This window comes from Equus caballus, chromosome 8 (genome assembly GCF_041296265.1).
Source record: "Equus caballus isolate H_3958 breed thoroughbred chromosome 8, TB-T2T, whole genome shotgun sequence".
Lineage (NCBI taxonomy): Eukaryota > Metazoa > Chordata > Mammalia > Perissodactyla > Equidae > Equus > Equus caballus.
The window spans coordinates 7,788,544-7,813,802 of NC_091691.1; the positions used below are offsets into that span (position 1 = coordinate 7,788,544).

General features: G+C 52.2%; 1 protein-coding gene and 1 long non-coding RNA gene across 7 annotated transcripts; one reads left to right on the forward strand and one right to left on the reverse strand.

The window, feature by feature from the left end:
- Positions 1-20,300, reverse strand: LOC102147986 (uncharacterized). Of its 6 annotated transcripts, none has more exons than XR_001381270.3 (5): positions 20,149-20,290; positions 19,102-19,232; positions 12,743-13,029; positions 10,735-10,981; positions 1-138 (listed from the first exon to the last, which is right to left on the reverse strand). It is a non-coding gene; the product is annotated as an uncharacterized lncRNA (long non-coding RNA). The 6 variants fall into 6 exon arrangements; XR_001381271.3 differs by having other exon boundaries at positions 19,102-19,223; positions 20,149-20,282; XR_001381272.3 differs by lacking the exon at positions 19,102-19,232 and having other exon boundaries at positions 20,149-20,289.
- On the forward strand, positions 19,217-23,374 carry OSM (oncostatin M). Its single transcript, XM_001495055.5, has 3 exons — positions 19,217-19,440; positions 21,094-21,227; positions 21,842-23,374. The coding sequence occupies exons 1-3, from the start codon at positions 19,407-19,409 to the stop codon at positions 22,382-22,384; spliced, it is 711 nt and encodes a 236-aa protein (XP_001495105.1). The 5' UTR covers positions 19,217-19,406; the 3' UTR covers positions 22,385-23,374.
- The last annotated feature ends 1,885 nt before the right edge of the window (positions 23,375-25,259 follow it).

Sequence of the window (25,259 nt, forward strand, 5' to 3'; positions counted from 1 at the left end):
AGCCTCCCTTGCCACCTTGAGTATGGCTGGCCTGTTGCAAAACACCCTCAAGGAGGACCCCAAAGTGCCTTTCTTCCAGGCTGCTGCCTGCTTTCTTTTGGACCACGTCTGAGTTCTGGCTGTCCCTCACAGGAGTCCCTGTTGGCCAAGAGATCAGTCACTTCTGGTTACGAGGGCTCTCCTGGAGCAGTCGTGAGAAGGGGCCAGCCAGAGTGGGGACCTCGGCTTCCCCTGGCCAGGAGGACAGGACAGGGGCCTAGAGGCTACCTGGAGCCCGCTCTGCCCCTGATGGCTGCCTGCGTGGGCCAGAGCTCAGCACATCTGGGCCCAGGTTTCCTGTCACAGAGGGGCCGCCTCCCTGCTCCGTGAGGCTGGGATTCCACTGTGGCCTGATGGGGCCCTGCAGATGTGCCAGGGAGGTTATCAGGTTTCCTCAGCCCAGACCCACCCGCACTCAAGAAGGGAAGAAGGGTGTGACTTCGGCGTACTTGGAGGTTGTGGCGGCTCCCCAGAAAAGCCAGACTGGGGCCAGGCCTCTGGCAGTGCGCCCACCCTGCCCTTGGGAACCCGAGCAGATCAGAGGAGCAGAGAGCACATCTCAGCCAGGTGAGTGAGCTGTTGGGGACCCTGGGGCCAGCCCCTTCCCCTCAGCCTCAGTTTCCCCATGTGCATTGAGACCTAGGAGGCGGCTCCTTCAGGACCCTCTACCTCTTGGCCCTGGGTAGGGGGCGTTTCTTTGTAGTTCGTCTTTTGGGATTGAGGGGAGTTACTGCTCCTTTCTGTGGAGGGCCCACCATGGACCCTGGCTCCAGGGATGCCCTGGGCTGAGGTGGGGGCTTTAGAACCAGAATTCTTGGGGTTTCCTGACCTGCAGCTAGAGAGCTCCTAGCCCCATGTCCAGCTCTGGGGGTCTGTCTGCTTGTGAGTCACTGCCCGATTTGGGTGTTTTAGTCCTCCTGGCTTTTCAAGTCATTGGTCCTCACCTGGTCCCTCAAACCAGGCTCTAACCCGCCATCGGTTAGTTCTTGGGGCTGCCCTCAGTTCTGGCCTGGGTTGGAGGGGCCACAATCACACTCTAGTGGGCTGGTCGGGCTTGGACACAGGCCTAATGGTCATCATGCCCACACGTGTCTCTTTGCCACATGTGTGCGAGTCTTTGTGGAGAGGTTTTAGCTCCCAGGGTATTAGGGTCCCTGGGGGTCACTGGGCTAGCTCTCGGCCTTCAGCAGGTTACAGATGGGAGATCTGCTCTGGGAGTGCCAAGGAGACCAAGACCCACCTAGGGTCAGGCACAGGGCTTGGGAGGTGCCTGGGGAGCACTCGGCTTAGAAGGGGATGTGACCCTGGACCTCACATGCAGTTGATGCTCTGGGTGCCATCAGACAGATGGGCCTTGGGCTATCCCAGGCTTAGGTGGGGGCTCACAGAACGACCTCCTCGTCCCACCCAGGCCCCCAGGAGTCCCAGGGCAGAGGAACTCAGTATGGTCAGCCCAGACCTGGGGTTGGGTTCAGCTTGGGTCATTCATAACCGAGGTTGGGGGCACTCGCTGGCACACAGCCCATGTCCTTGTCCTCCCAGCCCTAGGATCCCTGGTCCACCTGTCCACATCAGCACAGCCACCCCTGGGTGTGAGGGTCAGGCTGCAGACCACAGCGCCTGAGTGCCCATCCTCATAAAGATGGCAGCCTGTGCTTGGGGAGGGCCCTGCCATGGCCCACCAGGCAGTGGGAACATGCTCCCAGCCCTCCGCCCGCCAGCTCGGATTCTGGCATCTCCTGGGAGGATATGGACCTGGGTGGGTGGGGATAGGAGAGGAGGAAACCTCAGGCGGGGAGCGTCAACGGCTCATTTCCATCCTTTCTGATCTTCATGCCCATATAGAGAAAGTGACCTCTTAAGTCCTTCTCGAAGACATTTAAGGAGAAATTCAGGGTTTAAAGGCCTCATCCCCACCCCTGCCAGGCAGGGCCGCCTGGTCCCATGTTTGCCAAGTTGCTCCAAAGCTGGCTTCTTGATGCTGTGTAGAGGGGAGAATAAACCCATGCCCTCTCGATGTTCCGCCCGCCCCCAGGATCTCACTAGTGGGAAGGGACCAAGTGGGAGGCAGGACGGGGGAGCCCCATCTGCAGCTGGCTGACTGAGCACAGGGGAGCTGCTTTTCACATCTGTGTGTGGGGAGGAAAGAGAAGGGTGTACACTATTAATTCACGTATTCAACACACACTCCCATTATCCCCCTTTTACACAGGGGAAATGAAGCACAGGGAGGTGAAATGACTTGCCCAAGGTCACACAGCTGGGCGTGGCAGAACCAGAACTCAAAAAGAAAGTTAATAGTGCCCACAGGAGCCTGGGGAAGTTCCCTGAGGGAACTTTAGCTGAACCCTGAGGGACGGGACGATTTTGCAAGATCCCTCGCAATCTAGCTGTCTGCGTAGGTGGCTGGGTGTCTGCCGCTGGTGGCAACGAGTGCGAGTGCGTGGGCAGGCACGGGAGGCCTGGCCCTGGCTCCTCCCTGACCCTGGGCTGGGCTGGTGGGTGTGTTGGGTATGGCCATGGTTTGTTTCTCTTTCCCAGGCGGGCCCTGGTGCTGGAGTTCGAGTCAAGGCTGCCTCAAATGGGAGTGCCCAGAGCTGCCATCCCGGGGGGTTGGTCCCAGTGCCAGGTGGATGTGTGTGTGTGTGCAGGACTGCACTCACGGTCAGGGGAGGCCTTCGCGTGCATCTCTACAGACAAGTCTGTTTTGGCCAGAAAGTGTGTATGCCTGTCTACATGTGTATCTAAGTGTCAGTGTGTCCCAGTGTGCACTTGTGCATCTGTGTTGGTCTGAATGTCTGTGGCTGTATGTGCGTCCGATTACGCTAGTATGAACATGAGCTGTGTGCCTGGCTCCACCTCTGCACATGTCCTGTGTGTGTGACTGGGGTGTGCATCTGTGCCTGTGTGTGTACTGTGCATGAGCCCCTCAGCCCGGGCCCCCTGCCATGACACAGAGACCCACCCCGGCCCCCCAGCCCCAGAGCCCTCCACAGCCTGGTGCCCCACACTTCCCAGGGCTCTGATTCAACCCACGGTTGTCCTTGCCTGTGTCACTGCCCCCGACTCCCCGCTGATCTCCTTGCCTCGGTGTCCCTCTAGTCTGTCTACACAAGCACATTTTCCTCAGCATAGCCCTGGCATGTCGCCTCACTCCCCACCTCTGCTGCTCCCCCGTCACCAGCCTTCAGCAGCACCCCCCACCCCTGTCTTTGAGACCTGCTGGCCTGCACTGGCTCTTCTGGCTGCCCTGCCATTCGGTGCCTCGCCCTAGACTTGCTCTTTCCCAAAGCCAGGGGCTTCCCCTCCTGGCAGCTTCCAGGCCCTGTCCTGAGCTGGCTCGCCCTGGCCTTTAAGTTGAAGTCAGTCTTTTCTAAGTCGAAAAACAAGAGCCCTTGGACAGGTGCTAACCAGGCAGTAACACAGGAGGGGCCATGGGGTGCCCTCTGACTCCCCTGTCCTTTTACAGCCCCTTGGTTTTCCTGGGGTTGCTGTGGTTTTAAGCTCTGCCCTCTTTTTTATATTGCGGTAACACTGGTTTACAACATTATATAAATTTCAGGTGTACAGCATTATATTTCAATTTCTGTGTGGATGACATCATGTTCACCACCCAAAGACTAATTACCATCCATCACCACACACATGTGCCTAGTCACCCCTTTTGCCCTCCTCCCTCCCCCCTTCCCCTCTGGTAACCACTAATCCAATCTTTGTCTCTATGTGTGTGTTTGTTGTTGTTTTTATTTTCTGTTTATGAGTGAGATTATACTGTATTTGACTTTCTCCCTCTGACTTATTCCACTTATCATAATACCCTCAAGGTCCATCCATGTTGTTGCAAATGGCAAGATTTCAGCCTTTTTTATGGCTGAGTAGTATTCCATTGTGTATATATACCACATCTTTTTTATCCGTTCGTCCCTTGATGGGCACCTAGGTTGCTTCCAAGTTTTGGCTATTGTGAATAATGCCACATTGAACATAGGGGTGCATATATCTTTACGCATTCATGTTTTCACGTTCTTTGGATAAATACAAAGCCGCGGAATAGCTGGATCATATGGTAGTTCTATTCTTAATTGTTTGAGGCATCTCCGTATTGTTTTCCATAGTGGCTTCACCAGTCTGCACTCCCACGAGCAGTGTATGGGAGTTCCCTTTTCTTCACAGCCTCTCCAACATGTTATTTCTTGTTAATATAGCTATTCTGACAGGTGTGAGGTGATATCTCATTGTAGTTTTGACTTGCATTTCTCTGATAATTAGTGATGTTGAACAATCTTTCATGTGCCTGCTGGCCAGCTGTATATCTTCTTCAGAAAAATCTCTGTTCAGATCTTTTGCCCATTTTTTAATTGAGTTGTTAGTTTTTTTGTTGTTGAGATGTATGAGTTCTTTGTATATTTTGAATATTAACCCCTTATCAGATAGATGGTTTGCAAATATTTTCTCCCAATTATTAGGTTGTCTTTTTGTTTTGTTGATGGTTTCCTTTGCTGTGCAGAAGCTTTTTAGTTTGATGTAGTCCCATTTGCTTATTTTTTCTATTGTTTCCCTTGCCTGGTCAGACATGGCACTTGAAAATATGCTGCTAAGACCAGTGTTGAAGAGAGTACTGCCTATGTTTTCTTTTTTCTTTCATGTTTTTTTTTGAGGAAGATTAGCCCTGAGCTAACATCTGCTGCCAATCCTCCTCTTTTTTTTTGCTGAGGAAGGCTGGCCCTGAGCTAACATCCGTGCCCATCTTCCTCCACTTTGTATGTGGGACGCCTACCACAGCATGGCTTGCCAAGCGGTGCCATGTCCGTGCCCGGGATCTCAACCAGCGAACCCCGGGCCACCGAAGCGGCACGTGCGCACTTAACCACTGCGCCACTGGGCCAGCCCCCCACCTATGTTTTCTTGTAGAAGTTTTACGGTTTCAGATCTTACATTCAAGTCTTTAGCCCATTTTGAGTTCATTTTTGTGTATAGTGTAAGATAATGGTCTACTTTCATTCTTTTGCATGTGGCTGTCCAGTTTTCCCAACACCATATATTGAAGAGACTTTCCTTCATTGTATGTTGTTGGCTCCCTTGTTGAAATCAGCTGTCCATAAATGTGTGAGTTTATTTCTGGGCTCTCGATTCGGTTCCATTGATCTGTGTGTCTGTTTTTGTGCCAGTACCATGCTGTTTTGGTTACTATGGCTTTGTAGTATATTTTGAAATCAGGCAGTGTGATACCTCCAGCTTTGTTCTTTTTTCTCAGGATTCCTTTGGCTATTCAGGGTCTTTTGTTGATTTTAGGATTCTTTGTTCTATTTCCGTGAAAAATGCTTTTGGAACTTTGATAGGGATTACACTGAATCTGTAGATTGCTTTAGGAAGTATGGACATTTTAACTGTGTTAATACTTCCAATCCACAACCACAAAATATCTTTCCATTTCTTTGTGTCTTCTTTCATTTCTTTCAACAATGTTTTATAGTTTGCAGTGTATAGGTCTTTCACCTCTTTGGTTAAATTTATTCCAAGGTATTTTATTCTTTTTGTTGCAATTGTAAATGGGACTGTATTCTTAATTTCTCTTTCTGCTACTTTGTTGTTAGCGTATAGAAACACAACTGATTTTTGTATGCTGATTTTGTATCCTGCAACTTTACCGTATTCATTTATTATTTCCAAAAGTTTTTTGGTGGATTCTTAGGGTTTTCTATATATAAAGTCATATTATCTGCAAATAGTGACAGTTTCACTTCTTCCTTTCCAATTTGGATCCCTTTTGTTTCTTCTTCTTGCCTGATTGATCTCGCTTCCAATAAGAGTGGTAAAAGTGGGCATCCTTGTCTTGTGCCTGTTCTTAAAGGAGTAGTTTTCAGTTTTTCTCTGTTGAATATGATCTTGTCTGTGGGTTTGTCATATATGGCCTCTATTATGGTGAGGTACTTTCTTTCTAGACCCATTTTATTCAGAGTTCTTATCATAAATGGATACTGTATCTTGTCAAATGCTTTCTCTGCATCTATTGAGATGATCATGTGATTTTTATTCTTCATTTTGTTAATGTGGTGTATCACATTGATTGATTTGCAGATGTTGAACCATCCCTGCATCCCTGGAATAAATCCCACTTGATCACGGTGGATGATCTTTTTAATGTATTATTGTATTCGAATTCCTAGTATTTTGTTGAAGATGTTTGCATTGATGTTCATCAGTGATATCGGCCTGTAATTTTCTTTTTTTGTGTTGTCCTTGTCTGGTCTTGGTATCAGTATCATGTTGGCCTTGTAGAATGAGTTAGGAAGCCTCCCCTCCTCTTCAATTTTTTGCAAGAGTTTGAGAAGGATAGGTATTAAGTCTTTGAATGTGTGGTAGAATTCACCAGGGAAGCTGTCTGTTCCTGGACTTTTATTTTTCAGAAGGTTTTAGATTACTGTTTCGATCTCCTTACCGGTGATTGGTCTATTCAAATTCTCTATTTCTTCTTGATTCAGTTTTTAAAGGTTGTATGATTCTAAGAATTTATCCATTTCTTCTAGATTATCCAATTCGTTGGCGTATAGCTTTTCATAGTATTTTCTTATAACCTTTTGTATTTCTGAGGTATCTGTTGTAATTTCTACTCTTTCATTTCTGATTTTGTTTATTTGAGCCTTCTCTGTTTTTTTCTTGGTGAGCCTAGCTAAGGGTTTGTCAATTTTGTTTATCTTTTCAAAGAACCAGCTCTTAGTTTCATTGATTTTTTTCTATTGTTTTTAAGTCTCTATTTCATTTATTTCTGCTCTGATTTTTATTATTTCCTTTTTCTACTGATTTTGGGCTTTGCTCTTCTTTTTCCAGTTCCTTTAGGTGCACTGTTAGATTGTTTATTTGAGATTTTTCGTGTTCGTTGAGGTAAGCGGGTATTGCTATAAACTTACCTCTTGGAATGGCTTTTGCTACATCCCATAAATTTTGACATGTTGTATTTTCATTTTCATTTATCTCCAGGTATTTTTTGATTTCTCCTTTGATTTCTTCATTGACCCAATTGTTGTTCAGTAGCATTTTGTTTCATCTCCACATATTTGTGTCTTTTCCAACATTCTTCCTCTAGTTGATTTCTAGTTTCATATCTTTGTGGTCAGAAAAGATGCTTGGTATTACTTGAATCTTCTTAAATTTATTGAGACTTGTTTTGTGGCCTCATATGTGATCAGTCCTGGAGGATGTTCCATGTGCATTTGAAAAGAATGTGTATTCTGCAGTTTTTAGATGGAATGTTCTGTATATATCTACTAAGTTATCTGGTCTAATGTGTCATTTAAGGCCAATATTTCCTTATTGATCTTCTGTTTGGATGATCTATTCATTGATGTAAGTGGAGTGTTAAAGTCCCCTGCTGTGTCACTGTCTTTTTCTCTTTTTATGTCTGTTAATAATTGCTTAATATAGTAGGTGCTCCTATGTTGGGTGCATAGATGTTTGCAAGTGTTACATCCTCTTGTTGGATTGTTACCTCTATCATTATGTAGTGCCCTTCTTTGTCTCTTGTTACAGTTTTTGTTTTAAAGTCTATTTTGTCTGATGTAAGTGTTCCTACCCCAGCTTTCTTTTCTTTGCCATTTGCATGGAGTATCTTTTTCCATCCCTCCACTTTCAGTTTCTGTCTTTAGTCTGACATGTGTCTCTTGTATGCAGCATATATATGGGTCTTGTTTTTTATCCAATCAGCCACCCTATGTCTTTTGATTGGAGCATTTAGTCCATTGACATTTCATGTAGCTATTGATAAGTATGTACTTATTGCTATTTTGTTACCTTTTTTGGGGGTGTTTTAATAGTTCTTCTCTGTTCCTTTCTTCTTCTCTTGGTCTGTTCCCTTGTGGTTTGATGGTTTTCTTTAGTATTATGTTTGGGTTCCTTTCTCTTAATTTTCTGTGTATTTATGATAGGTTTCTGGTTTGTGATTACCATGAGGTTCAGATATAATAAGCTACATATATAGCACTCTATATTAAGTTGATGGTCTCTTAGGTTTGACTTCTTGCTAAAAGCTCTACTCTTTTACTCCCCTCCTCCCACATTTTATGTTTTTGATATTGTATTTAACCTCTTTGTGTGTGTGTGTGTATCTGTTACTCTCTTATCATGGAAATAGATAATAGAAATAAGTACTTTTGTATTTTGACCTTCATATTAGTTTCATAGGTTGTTGATCTGCTACCTTTACTATATATTTGCCTTTACCAGTGATTTTATTGTTTCTGGTTTTCTGGAGGTTTTTTTTTTATATATATAATTTTCTTATTCCTATTTGTGGTCTTTTCTTTTCCATTTAAATAAGTCCCTTTAGCATTTCTTGTAAGACTGGTTTCTTGGTGATAAACTCCTTTAGTTTTTGCTTGTCTGGAAAACTCTTTATCTCTCCTTCCATTCTGAATCATAACCTTACTAGATAGAGTATTCCTGGCTCTGGGTTTTTTCCTTTTAGCACCTTAAATATCTTGTGCTGCCCCCTTCTAGCCTGTAAGATTCCTGCTGAGAAGTCATAGCAGAAGTCATTGGCTTATGAGGTTTCCTTGTATGTAACTTGTTGCCTTTCTCTTTCAGCTAATAGGATTCTCTCTTTATCAATTCTTGTCATTTTAATTATAATGTGTCTTGGTGTGGGCCTTTTTGGGTTTACTTTGTTTGGTGCTCTTTATGCTTCCTGTACCTGGATGTCTGTTTTCTTCCTTAGGTTAGGAAATTTTTCAGCTATTATTTCTTCAAATAGACTCTCTGCCCCCTTATCTCTCTCTTCTTCTTCTGGGACACCTGTTATATGGATGTTAGTGTGCATGATGTTGTCCCAGAGGTCCCTGAGACTGTCCTTGTTCTTTTTAATTCTTTTTTTTTTTTTTTTTTTGGAGCAAGATCAGTCCTGAGCTAACATCTGCCGCCAATCCTTCTGTTTTTGCTGAGGAAGACTGGCCCTGAGCTAACATCCGAGCCCATCTTCCTCTACTTTATACATGGGATGCCTACCACAGCATGGCTTTGCAAAGCGGTGCCATGTCCGCACCCGGGATCCAAACCGGTGAACCCCGGGCCGCCTGAAGCAGAATGTGCGCACTTAACCGCTGCGCCACCAGGCTGGCCCCTAATTCTTTTTTCTTTTATCTGTTCAGCTTGGGTGATTTCCTCTAGTCTTTTGTCCAGCTTGCTGATCTGTTCTTCTGTATCTTCTACTCTGCTATTGAGTCCCTCTAGTGACTTTTTCATTTCCATTATTATATTCTTCATTTCTGATTGGTTCCTTTTTATGTTTTCCAATTTTTTGTTGAAGTTCTCACTGAATTCATCCATTCTTCTCCGGAGATCAGTGAGCATCCTTATGACTATTAGTTTGTACTCTTTATCAGGTAGATCATTTATCTCTGTTTCATTTAGTTCTTTTTCTGAAGATTTGTCCTGTTCCCTTTTCTTGGAACATATTCCTTTGTTTCCTCATTTGCCTCTTTCTCTGTGTTTATATCTATGTATTAAGTATGACAGCTACATCTCCCAATCTTGGAGAGGTGACCTTATGTAAGAGATGCCTGATAAGTCCCAGCAGTGTGCTTCCCTCTCATCACCAGTTCCAAATTTTCCAGGACTGTCCCCTGTGTGGGCTACATGTGTGCGTGTGTCCTTCTGTTGTGGCAGGGTTGCTCTTGCTGCAGGTGCAGGGGGAGGCTAGGCTGTTCCCCTGGCTGGCTGATTGTAATGCTCAGCTGCGTGTGACTGCTGTGGATCCTACAGTCACTTTATCAGGCATGGGGAGCCCAAGCACAGTTGGCGCAAAGTCTTATAGCATGTTCCTGCTGTAGTTTTTCTGTTAAGTGAGTAGGCCTCCAGTGTGGCTGATTTCTAGGCTCGGGGGGCCTACAAGGCTGTTATCAGCTCTCTCAGGATTTCAGCTGGGTGGGGCTGGCCTTCAGGTGTTGGAGGGTGGGGCTGATCCCCTGTGTGGCTGTTTGGGAAGCACAGGTCTGCTGCAGCTGACCACCCCCACCACCCACAGGCCTGCATACCTCATCAACATAGTCCTGCCGCATCCACATGCCCCAACCCACAGAAGCAGTCCCACTTACTCCACTGCAGAGGCCCCACACACTCTGCCAACACAGCCCCACCACTTGCTCATGGCTTGCTCCCCAGAGGCAGACCCACTCACCTGGCTACAGAGGTCCCATACACCCTGTGTATGCAGGCCCACACATTGCCCGAGGGCTTGCTGTTGGGCGGAGCCAGTCCCTAGGGTGGGCTGCCTGCCCTAGCTGAGCTGGATTAAATCAGTGCTCTAGTGGGTGGGGCAGACCCCTGCACTAATAGGCCAGGGGAAGAACTCCAGTGGTGTCTGCCAGCATCTGTGTCAGCATACCTGTACTAAGGAGGTCTCACCTCTCACTGAGATGTGCCCAGAGCCCATCAAGTGAGTCTCTTTTCACCAAAGGACTGTGTACCTTTTTGGTGACTTTAGGTTGCTTTCCGAAATGGGTGAATTTGTGCGTGGGGCCTTTGAAAGCAGACTTTTCTTTCTCTTATGTTTGATAGCTTTTCTCGGGGTATTCCCATTGTTGCTAATAGCCAGCAAAGCCGGATATTATGACATTTGTCTTGGTTGTGCTGAGTCCAAAAGCTGCTTACTGTGGTGAAGCTCTCCCACTCAGATCCCCCATTCCCCCAGGGAAGGCTTTGTACCTTAAGATTGCTCCTGGCCAGGAAGCACCACGACTAGAATGTGGCTTTTTCTTCTGCAGAAAGGAATTTCTGCCTCTTCCACCTCAGTCAGCACTGTTGAGAGTTTGTGGGGTTCTTTTTACCCAGCTTTCAGTTCTCTCTCAGGGGCCATTATTACAAGAGGAGTTGTAAATTTGTTGTGTCCTTGGGAGGAGGTGAGTTCAGAGTCCTCCTACACCGCCAGCTTCCCAGCAATCCAAGCTCTGCCCTTAAAAAAGAATTGTTTTAATTGAGGTGAAATTCACATAATATAAAATGAACCATTTTAGAGTGACTAACTAAGTAGCATTTAGCACATTCACAATGTTGTGTAACCATCACCTCTATCTAGTTCCAAAACATTTTCATCACCTCAAAGGAGACCCCCTACCCATTAGCTATCACTCCCCATTCCCCTTCCCTCCAGCCCCTGAAAACCACCAATCTGCATTCTGTCTCTATGCACTTCCCTATTCTGGACATTTCATATACGTGGAATTATACAATATGTGTCATTTGGCGTCTAGCTTCTTTGATTCAGCATAAAGTTTTTGAGGTATATCCAGGAGGTAACACATGTCAGTACTTCATTCCTTTTCATGGCTAAATGATATTCCATTATTTGGACATACCACATTTTTTACCCATTATCCATAGATGGACATTTGGGTTGTTCCCACCTTTGGCCTATTAAGCTATGCCTTCTTGACTGTGGGGGTGCTCTGCATTGGTGTTCCTTACATGCTCTGTGGGCAGGATGACCTGGCCCCAGATGGTCACACCACATCACCCATTGAATGGCTACCAGTAGACCCTTAGAGAGAGCAAACTTTAATGGCCTTTTCTCCCCTTGAAGCTGCAGGATTTGTTTCTTTTTTTTCATATCAAGATAAATGCCCACAGGGGCCGGCCCAGTGGTGTAGTGGTTAAGTTCACGTGCTCCGCTCCAGTGGCCTGGGTGTCACAGGTTCAGAACCCAGGTGTGGAGCTAGCACCACTCATCAAGCCATGCTGTGGCGGTGTCCCACATACAAAATAGAGGAAGATTAGCATAGATGTTAGCTCAGGGCCAATGTTCCTCACAAAACACTTTTTTAAAAAAGATAAACGCCCAGAGTTTCCTTGGCATCTCCCCAAGAGTGAGAGGGGAAACAAGGCAGGTCTTTCCAGTGCCTGTCTCAGGTTACTTCCTCCAGCCTGGTAATTGGCATCGTTGCAAGTGAGGCCTGCCTCTGTGTCCCCAGCTTCCCCTCGGGACCAGGGCTGTCATTTGCAGACAGCCCCACAGGGACCCTGGCTGGCTCTGCCTGTCTTTCTTCAGCTGCCCTCTCTGTTGAGCAAAGTTTCCAAGTTTTTGCTGCATGTCCTGTGTCCGTGCAGCTGGCAGCAAGAGAAGGCCCGTCCCACTTCCTCCCTCCAGGCCCTCCACCCGTCCTGCCCATATTTTCATGCTTGTGCAGGGTGACGGACTCCCGGTGGCAAGTGCTGGGAAACCAGCTCAACTAGCAGAAAAGAGACTGGCATCATGTCCTGTGTAGCTGGGACACGCCGTCTGGTCGGCCCTGGCTTCAAGCAGGGACCAGGGACGCCGGGAAATCACTGGCCTCCCTGGCTGCTCAGGCCGTGTTCTCATGCTCGGCAGGACCTCACCCCCACCCTGTGGAGTTGGGGAAGGTAGCTTTTCACAGCACCAGGCTGGCGACATCCTGGCTCAGAAACCCCAGCCACATCAGGGAGGCCTGTCTCCTGGGGCCGACAGGAGTCCTGAGGAAGGATTTTGTTGACCCTGCTCAGGACACAGGTGCATGGCTAGACCCTAGGATAGCACGAAGGCCAGGCTGGGTGGGCGCCCCTCCTGTGGCCTGGGGCAGGAAACGGGCAGCCTGACAAATGGGCCTCCCAGGGCCCGGCCTGTGCTGGATGCTGGCATGTGTGTTTATTCCCCTTCAAAACCTGGATATCAAAAGCCACTCATAGTCACTGCGCTCACCTGTAAGCCTTGTCTTTCTTGCCCATTGATTCCCGCGCCTAGACTGGAGTCTGATACACATAGCGAGTTACTTAGATATAGGTTGAACGAGGACTGAAAAGGCACCGTGATCCATCTGTTTCTGCAAAATGTAGGATTGTCCCCTCGAGTGAAGACTGGTCCCCTTCTCTGAGGCTGTCAGGTGCCGCTTCTGTGGAATTCATTCTGAAGTGAATTTTTTAAAGGAAGCAGAAGAAAAGCCTTGTTTTTTTTCTTTTTCAGTTTAATTTCCAGGAAGGTGTTGAAATCTGCAGTGGGTGAAAGGATACATTCTGAATTCGCTTTAGAAAAATTATCATAAAAGGAAAAGTCAGCATCTTTAAAATCAAGGCTTCCTAAAAAACAGATCACGTGCTTGGGTGGGTTGTGAGAGCTACGATTCTGATTTTCTTGGGAAGAGGCGACCAGGAGAGGACAGGGGAAAGGCTCCAAGAGAACCTGCTCCCGCCAGGCAGCGAGGGGGCCTGCGCCTTTGGAGGCCTGGCTGCAGGTGCACTAGATGTGCAATGGGGACACATCTCTGAGGATTTATTGAGCACCTCCTGTATTCCGGGGCCTGTGCTGTGCTCCAGGGAGGCGATGGGGAGCCACCACCACAGTGCACGCCCTCTTGGAATTTACAATCTGGCTGAGGAGACAATCCCAAGGTTGTAAAGTTTACAACTCTGAAGAGTGCTACAAAGAGGGGTACATGGTACTCTGGGAGGGTCGGTGGGGGGAGGGACCAGCTTCAGGTAGAAGAAGGTCAGGGAAAGCTTCCCTTAAGGGGTGAAGCTTGGACTGGACCTTGATGTCTGGGTTGCAGGTCAGTAGGTGGAGTGTTCAGGCAGTGGGAATAGCATGTGCAAAGGCCCTGGGATGAGAGCTTGGTTTCCCTGAGGGACTGAGGAAGGTCAGAGAAGGCAGTGGGCTAGAGAGGTGTGGGTGAGCCTGGGGAGGTAGGCAGGGTCTGGTGACCGTGGTGATGACTTTAGCCTTATCCGAGTGGCAACGGAAAGCTAGGAGAGTGTTTTAAGCAAGGGGGTGGGACCCGCTGTGTTGTACAAGGCCCTCCGGAGGGGCTGCAATGGCAGAAAGCCATTCTGGGGGTGACTCCGTTTCCCCTCCCTCCTTGACTTCTTCCCTCTATTAGACTTCAGCCACACTTGCCAGTCTCTAAACCGGTCCTATTTTGTCCTGCTAGCGGGACAGCCTGCAGTCAGCTCATGCAGTCCTCTGCATGTGGGATTGGTAGTGTCCCTTTTATGCAGCTGTCTTTCCAGACCTGCAGAAACACCAGCCTCCTCCACCAAGCCCTTTTCTGCCGGTGCCTTGCCCCAGGCAGCCTCCCCTGTGGGAGCAGGTCTCCCATCTCCCCACTATCAGAGATGTTTGTTATTTTTGTTGTCCCTGCTCCCTCCCAGCTATGTGACCTTCCATCAAGTGCCCCGCCTCTCAGGCCTCAGTTTCCCCAGCTACAGAACGGAGACAATTTCTGCTGCAAAAGGTGGCTGTCAGGATTGAATGAGCTAGCCTGTGTGAAATGCCCAGAGCTCAGCACAGGACCCAGAAGAACTCCAGAAATGCGCCCGATTAGCACTGGGCCGACAGCGTGTGCCTGGGGCACCGAAACGTTTTTGGCAAGAATGTGCTGTTTCAAAATAGCCATTGTAGATGGTCATCATGAGAAAAGTCAGGACTCTATTGGACTTCCTTATCTAATGTTTAGGGCTGTTTTTATTTATAGTGACATCCCAGTGCTTAGAGCTGCTACGGGACCCCACGGGGCTGTAGGGTTGTAGGTCCTCTGTGGTCATCTTGCCTGTCCCCTCATCTCTCAGAAAGGACCCTGGACTCAGAGAGCGTGGCCAGGGGTGGGGGTCTTTCCAGGCCAGCCAGATTGCAGACAGCTGGGCAGCACCCTCGTCTCCTGGTCCTCCCACCTCAGAGTGGGCGCATCGGCCCCACCTCCTTCCCTCGGCCTGGGTGTTCCCTATGGCGGGCCTGGCTGAGGACATGGCTCGTGTGAAGCGGACAGTCAGCGGTGCCTGCACAAAAGTGCGTTTCTACTCTCTCTCTCTCTGCTGAACACCCTGAATAGGTGTTCAGGCCCTTGAAAAGGGGATCAGTCACCCAGTTTGGGGGAGCCACTGGTGCAGGGGAGATATGGCTTCCCACTCTTGTGGACGCACCAGGTCCCAGAAGAATTCTGTGGCAGGTCTTGAGCCAAGGGATTCCCCTAGCCAGCGTGACCTCACTGACCTCACGGGAAGACCCTGGGAGAGCCTTGCTCACCCCAGAGTTTATGTAACACCATCTTTCCCAACCACCCTCAAAGCTGCCCTGTGACATAAGCAAATGTGCGCCAGCGTCTGCCCAAGGCTGGCCTGGGAGTGTTTACCGAGCACCTGCTCTGGGCCAGGTGCTTGCACACATCATCCACTGAATCATGTGGACCGTCCTGCAAGGTAGCGCTTGCCACTGCATTTTTTAAAATCGAGACATAATTCACATACCATCAAATGCATCATGTGAATATGTATAATTCACTGAGTTTTAGTATATTCACAAGATGGCGCAACCATCACCACTATCTAATTCAAAAACATTTTCATCACCCCAGAAGAAATCCCATACCCATTAGCTGTCACTCCCCATCCCCAGGCAACCACTAATCTACCGTCTGTCTTTATGCATTTACCTCTTCTGTACATTTTATATAAACAGAATAATGCAATATGCAGCCTTTTGCGACTGGCTTCTTTCACTTAACATAATGCCTTTGAGGTCCATCCTCATTGTAGCATCCATCAGTACCTCATTCCTTTTTAGGGCCGAATAATATTCTACTGTATGGATGTACCATAATTTTTTTATTCATGTTGATGGACATTTGAGTTGCTTTCACTTTTTGGCTACTGTAAATAAATGAACATTTGTGTGCAAGTTTTTGTGTAAATGCGTTTTCAATTCTCTTGCGTATGTACCCAGGCACAGAACAGCTGGGTCTATGACATCTCCCTGCTTAATCGTTTGAGGAGCTGCTGGACTGTCTTCCTGAGTGGTGGCACCATTTGGCGTGCCCCTAGCAGCACGCCAGGGCTCCTGCTGCTCCCTGTCGTCTCCAGCTCTTGTCGTTGTCTGCCTTTGATTACAGCCACTCTAGTGGGTATGAGGCTCACTGTGGTTTTGATTTGCATTTCCCTGATGGCTGGTGATGCTAAGCATGTTTTCAGGTGCTTATTGGCCATTTGTCTGTCTGTTTTGGAGAAATGTCTATTCAAATCCTTTGCCCATTTTTGATTTGGGTTGTTTGTCTCTCGATTGTTAAGTTGTCCCACCAAGTCTACAAAGTTTTGGTAAATTGAGGCTCAGAAAGGGGATGTGACCTGGCCAAGAACACTGGGCTAACGAGCAGGTTGGTCTCCGCCTCCCACCCAGCAGGTCGGGGCCACTGTCTCCACCCAGGGGAGCAGCCTCCAGCCTCCAATTTTGACCTGCCTCCCAGACCACCCCAGGTCCTGTCCTTGCATTTAAAGGGGTAGGGCCCTGCAGCAGAAGGGTGGGCCGGAAAGGGGGGAAACAGCAGTACTGAGGAACCAAGCCAGTCGTCTCTTGGAAAGGGGGGAAACAGCAGTACTGAGGAACCAAGCCAGTCGTCTCTTCCCCTCCGAATCACGCGGACCTGGCTGACGTGGCCCAGGCTGAGGGGACAGCCTGGGTCCTGTGGTCGGGAGCCTATTTATACTGGCTGGGCCGTGTTGCAAGCTTTTCCTGCTGGCAAGAGGGACGTCACTGGGTGCTGACCTCACCAGAAATGCTGACGCACCTTCCTCTCACACTTGGATCAGATGGGCAGCCGAGCCTCCTCACTTTGTGGCCACCCCCGTCCTCTCGCAAGTGTCTGCCCCCTCCCACCCACCTCTGGACTCTCCTCCGGTGTCCCTATTCCCTGCAGCCCTCCGACCGTGTCCTCCTCTTACAAGTGGTTATGGGCTGAAAGGTGTCCCTCAACTTCATATGTTGAAGATCAAACCCCCTCGAACCTCAAAATGGGGCTATATTTGCAGACAGAGCCTTTAAAGAGGTGATTAAGGTAAACTGAGGTCATTGGGGAGACCCTAATCCAGCATGAGTGGCGGTGTTATAAGAAGAGGAGATTAGGACGCGGACACAGACCCAGGGCCACCATGTGGGGAGACGAGAAGAAGGCAATCATCTACCAGCCAAGGAGAGAGGCCTCAGGATGAAACCGACCCTGCCGACACCTTGATCTCCGACTCCTAGCTCCAGGACTGCGAGAGAACACGTTGCTTAAGCCCCCAGTCTGTGCTATTTCGTTACAGCAGCCCGGGTGAACTCATACATAAGCTCTGCTTGCCTTCGGGGGCCCTGATCCCCGGGCTTGCACACGGCCCTCGAGGAGCCGAGCGCTCAGAGCATCGTCTCGGATTTGACAGCCCTGGTTTGGACGCCCTGCTCCTCTTAAATGTTCCCATGCACGGCAACCTCGTGTCTCTGGGCTCAGAGGCCTTTTTAAACGAGGAGACAGTACGGACCGTGGGGGAGACAAGGTGAAGGCACATGGCTGTCCCCCGAATGTGGACGTCGGTCAGGCATCACTGAGGGTCAGGAAGCTCTCCAGCCAGCCCTGGCTCTCCTGCCCGGAGCAGGCCCCGAGCCGCTCTGCACTTCAGTTGCCTCATTCAAGGGAGCCGAGGCATCCCTGCCGGCCGCCCTTCCTCCCCGGGCTGTTGCAAGATGAGGTCAGGGATGTGAAATGAAGAAGGATCCTGCTTGGCATGGGCCCCAGGAAGCAGCCTTGCGGGGGTGGGCACAGAGATGAGGAATTCAGCAGAAGCGACACTCTCTGGAGGAGAATCCAGAACTGGCCCTCAGGGGTGGTACTGGTGAGGTAAATTGAGCATGGCGCAGTAAGTGCCATGCCGGGGTGCCAGGGAGTCCGGGAGGGGGCGGAGGCGTAGCCTCCTGGGCATGGGGGTGTGTCTGGTTTTGTCCACTGCTGGCTCCTCAGCACCTGGGAGTGGCTGGCACAGAGTAGGGCCAAATAAAAGTTTGTTGACTGAATAAATGATTGATGGTGGCGTGTCTACAGAGGGACTAGCAGGTGAGTAGGGTCCAATAAAAGTTTGTTGAATGAACAAACGACTGATGGTGGGCATGTTTATAGAGGGAATAGCAGGTAACAGCCTTGGTGGTTGTGATTGGTGCCGGGGCAGAGATGCACATCTGGTCCTCCTCTTCCTGGTCACCTCCGCTTTCCTAGTCCAGGCTCCACAGACCCAAGGCTCTCCCCAGCTGAAGCAGCTCAGGCTCCCTGGCAGCCCCCTGGCGTCCCACCCTAGCTCCCCAGCCTTCCGGCACCCTCCTCCCTGCCAGGCTCCGGAGGGTATAGGCCAAGGATTCTCTTTCAGGCCTGGGCCAGCCCTCTGCTCCTTGTCTGCCCTTGCCCGGGCCTCAGTTTACTCCGCAAAGAAGCAGCAGGTTGCCTAAGGAGGCGCGGTCTCCAGGGCCTTTCATTCTGACGCTCAGAAGTCTGCAAGCAGGGGACCAGCCCACAATCACTATCTTTCAGAGAAAGTGAAACTTGGTCCCCAACCGTCATGGCAGTGACTCCCCCTCCCAGGCTTCCCCTCTGAGCTCACAGCTTCCCCATCTCCTCCACCCCCCACCCCGCCCCCCGACAGTTAGTACTTGGAACTAGACTTTCATCTTTCCTTTTTCCTTCAAAGAACTTTTGCCTTTTATGTCCATGACGGCAGCAGCGCCACGAGGTGGGCTGAGAAGTGCTTTTCTAATCCTCATTTTACAAGTGAGGCCCAGAGACATTACGTGACTCTGGTCACACAGTATGTCAGCAGGCTTGAATCCTGATCTGTTTCTCTTGCCCCAAGCACCCGGTTCTCCCCAAGGACTCTGTCTGTAGAGAAAGGGCCTGGCTGCGGGCCTGGGATGGGGAAGACCGGCTGTGTGTGGGGTGCATGGTGGAGGAAAGGAGATGGCCGGGAGCCCCACGGGGGGATGCAGGTCCTGGGGCCAGAAACACAATCTCAGGGCTGCCAGCCTGGGTCTGGCTCTGTGCCCAGAGCCCGGTGGTTTCCGCTCACAGATGTCCCAACAGCCCCGCGGGAGGGCGGGAAGGGGACCCAAGAAGGAAGATGTCTCGCTCCCTCAGCCCCAAACCACTGTGGCCTGTGAGGCCAATGGCTCCTGGGCTGAGACTGGCCGGCGGGCTCTCCAGGTGCCCAGTGGCAGCCTCTGCCCTCCATCCCGGGCATAGCCCTCCTGCAGATGGCATGGACCCCTCGCTCCCAGCTTACCCCAGGAAGGCTGAGGCTGCGGTTTGCATCATCCTTGGGCGTGGGGCTGACCTCGAAGAACGAATTCGAAGAAAACAGGAGGAGGAGCAGGCATGCCACCGCACCCAGCGCCCATTGGCCGCCTGTGGAAACTTTGGTTTTTGGGGTCATGTTCCCAGAAGGCCTGCCCTCCCCCTCCCCCCCCACCCACCTCACAAGGTGTTGGCCAATCGCCCCAGCGGGCATAAAGTGGCTGCCAGCCCGCAGGGCTCCCAGCCGGGAGGTGTCACCCCCGACCGGCACGGGCAAGAGCTCGAGCACCCAGCATGCGGGCACAGCTTACACAGAGGATGCTGCTCAGTAAGTACTTCCTTCCTCTCTGCTAGCACCAGCTTGCTGTGCCCACAGACGCCAGCGGGGAGCAGGGGCACCCTCTGTCCTCTAGGAGCTGGGGAGGCTGGGCACCAGATAGAAGGATGTCAAGAAGGGGAGAGAGCCAGGAGGTCAGGCAAAGAAAGGGGGCCACAGCAACTTTACAGGGTGGAAAACGGGTATCCCTGGAGGGCTTCCAAGGGGAGGTGATGTAGAGGCAACTCTGGGAGCCAGGGAGTGAGGGAAGGGGACGGATTAGGGGAGAGGCTGGGGAAGCAGGAGGGAGGTGGGAGATGTGCTGGGCAGAGCAGGAAGCTGCAGAAGCTGAGCGGGAAAATGGTGCAATGTCTGGAGGGGCTGCGAGGCCTCCTTCTGGCCTTGATTCGCAGGGTCTGGAATGGACAGATGCAGACAGGCTCAGGGCCCTGGAGCCCACGCAATCACACAGCACACATAGCCACACCCACAGGGTGACATGCACACAGAGTCCTGTGACATCATCCAGAGCCCTTAATCTCACCAACCTGAGAACCCCCATAGGCAGCCCGGGGTCTCCACGGTGGATGGAGCGCAACACCTGTGTGTGGCCAGCTACTCCCTTGAGCCTTGCACAGACCTGGGTGCCCACCCAGGCAGACACTCTAGTCCCAGGAGCACACTCACCCGGGCCCCCCGCCTAGGCCCAGCAGCAGATACCTGGGGAGGTGTCCACAGGTGCCCTGTGGTTGCTGCGCCTGGGCGCCCAGCCCCTCGGCTCTCCCCAGCAGCGTCTTCCCCAAGGGGCCAAACGGTTCTTAGGAAGGGAACATGGTGTCACTGCCTTCCGGGCCATTGCGCCACAGGCCCCTTCCGACCACGTGGCTGCCGGTGCCTGGCGGGTGGGGGTGGGGGGAGGCGGGTGAGCAGTAACTGTGCCAGCCCCCCAGAACGCTCTGACGGGCTCACCGCCTCCCTGGTGGGCCTGACAGAAGGGGCCCTTTATGGAGAGGGGAGGGAGGGGCATGAGAGTTCAGGGGACAGGCTGGCCTTGTGTGACCTGGCCAACCCTGCTCCTTCTGCACCTTGGTCTTCCTGTTGGTGAATTGGGGGCATGGACTGGATGCTCTCGCACATCCTTTCCAGATGGAAGCTTTGGATGGAAAGGCAGCCTCTTTTGGTTCCGCAGACGTAGCTCAGGGTGCCAGGCTGCTCCGGGGCGCCCAGCATGCAGCCTCTCCAGCCCACCTGCATGGAGGGCCAGCGTTTGTGATGGGAGCCCAGGGTCCTGTGGCAGTAGCGTCCCATAGTCCAGAGGTCTTTCGGAGAGCAGCCCCACATGGGCCGCCCCAGGTCAGCTCCTGAAGCTGCAGGAGTCCCAGGCGCAGAGTTCCTGTCTGGCGCCACAATCTCCAAGTCTTAAAGGCCACCTTGGTGAAGCGCAGCCACTGTCTCCAGTGCTGGACAGTGACTCTCTGGGGAGGTGGCAGCGGCCCGGCAGGCGCTCCGGTGCACACACAGTGCACAGCCCGCCCTTGGAGGCACAAGGCCCGGGAGGATGGGATGGGCTGCGACCTCCAAGGCCCTCTTGGGTGCCTCACCTCTGAAAGCCACCCCCCTGTGGTTTCCTTGTCCAGTCAGGTGATATCCCCTTCTCTGCCCCAGGTCTGGTCCTCGGACTCCTGTTTCTGAACACGGCGGCCATGGGCAGCTGCTCGGCCAACTACCAAGGGCTCCTCCAGCAGCTCCAGAGTCAGGCGGACTTGCTGCAGGACACCAGCCTACTCCTGGACCCTTATGTGAGCGCCTGGCCCCTGCTAGCATCTGAGTCTCAGACAACTTTGGGGTTAGAGCAGGAGTGAGCCCCAGAGAGGATCAGGCCCAACCCCCACTCACCCAACCCCAACTCAATATGGGGCGGGTGGGGAAACCGACTCCCTACGTTATTCCAGGGTCGACGTCGAATCTCAGGCCTAACCCTGAGACACCAAGGAGAGGATGCATCTTCCCTAGCTCAGTGGGTCTGGAGCACGAACCCCAACGCCACTGCCTCACATGTCCGTTTGTCCAGCACGCTCACTGCACGCCTACCAGGCGCCTTGTTCTAGGCCCTGGAGATGTAGGGGTGAGCGAGACGAGTCCCACCCTCCTGAAGCTCACGGCCACCTCCCCGCCAACACTCCCCCCACCATGATCACTGCCTGTGCGCTCCCCCCACCAGCTACACCATCCCTCTGGCCTTGCCTGCAGTGACCCGGGAGTCCTGTCCCCTCTCAGGCCTCAGTTTCCAGATCTGTACAATGGGAGGACTGGATGGGGGATGCAGAAGGTAGCCTTTCAAGGCTGACCAGAGCAGACTTGTCTGTGTGTGACGGGGGCTCCAGCTCACTCCCTGATTCTCCTTTCCCTCCAGATCCGCCTCCAAGGCCTGGACACGTCTGAACTGAGAAAACTCTGCAAAGAGCGCCCCGGGGCGTTCCCCAGCCAGGATGCCCTGTGGGAGCTCAGCAGGTGGGACCTCCTGCACACCCTCAATGCCACGCTGGGCCAGGCCTTGCACAGGTTGACCGCTTTACAGCAGGATTTCCCCAAAGCCCGGGACTGGCTAACGGTGACAATGAACATCCGTGGGTTCCAGAACAACATCCACTGCCTGTCCCAGCTGCTTCGTGCCTCCTCGGAGACGGCCAAGCCCACTCAGGCAAGCCCAGGGGCCTCGCCGCCCCCCATCCCTGCCTCAGACGCGTTCCAGCACAAGTTGGAGGGCTGCCAGTTCCTGAGCGGCTTCCACCGCCTCATGGGCTCAGCAGGCCAGGTCTTCCGGGAGTGGGGGAAGACCCCCCGCCGGAGCCGGAGACACAGCCCCCGCCGCCTGGCCCTGCGGAAGGGGCCTCGGGGGGTGCAACTCTTCAGGAGAGGCCGGAGACTCGTGCCCATGGGGCAGCTGCCCCGGTAGCCTTGGGGGCTCCCCTGGCAAGTGGAGGACCAGCAGGCACTCTCCAGGACTGCACCTCCCAGGGGCCTCCAAACCTGCTCCTCTCCATTCCCCACCTCTCAGAAGCACTTTAAGGGGTCTACCTCCTCCAGGCTGGGGGGATAGGGTCAGGCTATTGCACACCCCAGCCCTGAGTTCCCCGGTCCCGGTGGGACGGTCGGGTCAGGCCACGCGGGGCCAACTTTCCATTGATTCAGGGATCTGATGACACAGGCTGACTCATGGCCAGACTGACCCCTCCCCCGCTCCGCTCCCCAGAGGCCTGCCGGCCCTTCCCTCTCATGACTTGCAGGGCTGTTGCCCCCAGACTTCCTCCTTTCCGTGGTGGCGCGGTTCCAAGGGGAGGTCAGGACCCAAGCTGGCCTCCTGAGCCTCATCTCAGTCTCAGGCCAGACACCTGGATGTCTGGGGGACCTCACTTTAGGCAGCTGTGACAGAGGCAGTGCTCCTGGAAGGAGCACTGATCTGGGGGATGCAAGGAACCCAGCTTAGCCTCTCATTCGCTGTGTGGCCTCAGGTAGGCCACTTTACCTCTCTGAATCTCAGTTTTCTCTTTGTGAATCGAGGGGATTGGGGACAGTGTAAAGCATTCTCCACCTGTCAGTTGCTGGGACTTGGTGACATAGGGTGCATATCAAATTCTCTCCGTGAACTGGGACACACGGGGCAAATGGACAGGGGGTGCAGCCCAAGGTCTCTGTTCTTCCCAGCACCTAGAAGCTCCTGGTCTGGGGTCCTGGCTGCTCCCCCTGGTGGTACATCGTGGAATTTTCTCATGCTGAAACCATTGCCCTCCTGGAGAGGGTCCCAGAAGCTGCTGGGACGTTTCCTTGGAGGCACATGACTAATTTATCAATTTTTATCTGTTTTCTATTTATAAGGCTTATTTATGATGTGTATTTAATCTTAATATTGTGCCAACATATATTTAAAACTTGCCTGGTTTCTAAAGCCCCTGTGTCTCTCTGTTGCCTTGGGGAGAGGATTTGGAGGAGCCTGGCCTCTTGGGGGGGGGGGGTCCCTACATGGCAAGGCCACAAGTGGCCACCACCTGAGAACTGGGCTGGAGGTCCCTGCCCTGTCCAGGAAGGGAAGTCGCACGTCCCGGTCAGCCGGGGGCTCTGACTGTGGGGGCGTCTCAAACACAGACAAGGCGTTCGTTGTGTCTGAACAGGTCTCATTGGGGACGCTGGGGACCAGGGTGTCGGAGTTGGGGAGGGAGTGAGGAGGGGGGAAGGCTGGAGTGTGTGCTTTGCTCTGGGCCCCTGTGGGTGTGGCCGGGGGGACGTGTGCTGGTGTGCGTTGTATGAAATGAGCTGGTTAATAACAGGTCCTGCCTCACACGTAGCCTGTGACCTGGTATGTGCTTGAACCTGCCTCCTGATGGGCCCCAGGGGGGTAGGGTTTCCATCTGGCCCCCTGAAAACTGGGCTCCCTCACGATGCTCAGGGCTCCTCCTCCGGAGGGACACTTACAGGCTGGTGATGTGCTGGGGCAGCCACTACAAAGGAAGGGCTGACAGAAGTGGATGAACTTGTCCCGGATCGGTCCCTGTGCACCCTCGCTTCCTGGGACTGGGTGCCAAGTTGGGAAAAGGACTTACCATCGGAGTGGAGGAGAGCCCCGTGCAGGATGCTCAGCAATAGATAGGATTCGCTCTGCAGGTGAGAAGACTGGGGCTCAGAGAGTTTGAGTCACCTGCCCATGCCCTCAGAGCAAATTTCCTGGGGGCATGCACAGTGTGAATTCAGGTCCCACAGGGACGGGGCATTTTTCTGTTACCCTTCAGCCTCTGGAACTCAGCCGACAATTTTCTGAGTCCCTAGTGGCACAGAGCTCCCAAGTGAGGGGGCAGACAGACAACAGACAAGCAACAACAAGAGAAGCATCTGAGATTGCAGTCAAGCAATGTAATAGAGCCTGAGGGCAGGCAACGGGGGAGCTCAGGGTGGCATCTGGATGAAGTGACATCCACCCTGCAGGCTGAATGACGTGCTGGAGAAGGGGTGGAGTCTCCAGGTGGTGGGAACAGCTAGGGCAAAGTCTCCGAGCATTCAAGGATCAGAGAATAGTGAGTGAGGGCATCGCTGATTTATCAAAAAGGCCCAGAGAGAGGAAGTGTCTTGCTCAAGGTCACAGAGCAAGTTAGTGCAGAGATGGGGCTAGAACTCCAGGCCCCTGACTCAAGGAGCAGTCTCCCTGGGCAGCTGCCCAATGTGGGTTCCAGGCTATTTACCAAGTACCTAGCAAGGGCTCTCCACTGCCCCCTACTGGGCTCTCCCTTGCTCTCAGGGCTCCTGCCACACTGGCCACCTTTTGGCTCTCAAAATGCCCAGGGCTCACTTACCACGAGGCCTTCACCTATGCTTTTCCATCTGTCTGGAATGCTATTCCCTGTCCTTTTGGTCAGTGCATCCTCAGCAATTCTTCCCCACTGCCTATGGTGTGGGTCCAGCAACTTGGTCATCAGTTCTCTCAAAACGGACCCACCAGGGGGGCCCTCACCCGGTGTGGCATTTGCATTACTGTCCGCCTCCTCCACTAGCCTGGAGCTGCCGAGGATGGAGACCGCACCTGCTTCCATCTGCTCTGTCCCAGCACCCAGCACAGCGCCTGCACCCAGTAGGAGCTCAATAAGGAGCAGGGCAGACGGGGCCCTGGAGGAAGTCAAGGCGCCGAGGAGTGTGCCAGGGAGCATGGCCTAGACAGGTGCCACCCAGGTGCGGCCAAGAGCCCAGCTCTTTTCTGCCGGGCCCAGCATGGGTGGGGGGCTTTCCTTGGGCTGGGCTGCTGGGAAGTTGTGGGTGGGAGGTGGCAGACACCAAAAGCCAGGCAC

What these genes read in the sequence shown, in the direction of transcription:
- OSM (XM_001495055.5), top strand. Translation starts at nt 19,407, where the DNA reads ATGCGGGCACAGCTTACACAGAGGATGCTGCTCA. An exon ending in TACACAGAGGATGCTGCTCA is followed by an intron (nt 19,441 to 21,093) that starts GTAAGTACTTCC and finishes TCTCTGCCCCAG; the next exon opens with GTCTGGTCCTCGGACTCCTG. An exon ending in GCCTACTCCTGGACCCTTAT is followed by an intron (nt 21,228 to 21,841) that starts GTGAGCGCCTGG and finishes CTTTCCCTCCAG; the next exon opens with ATCCGCCTCCAAGGCCTGGA.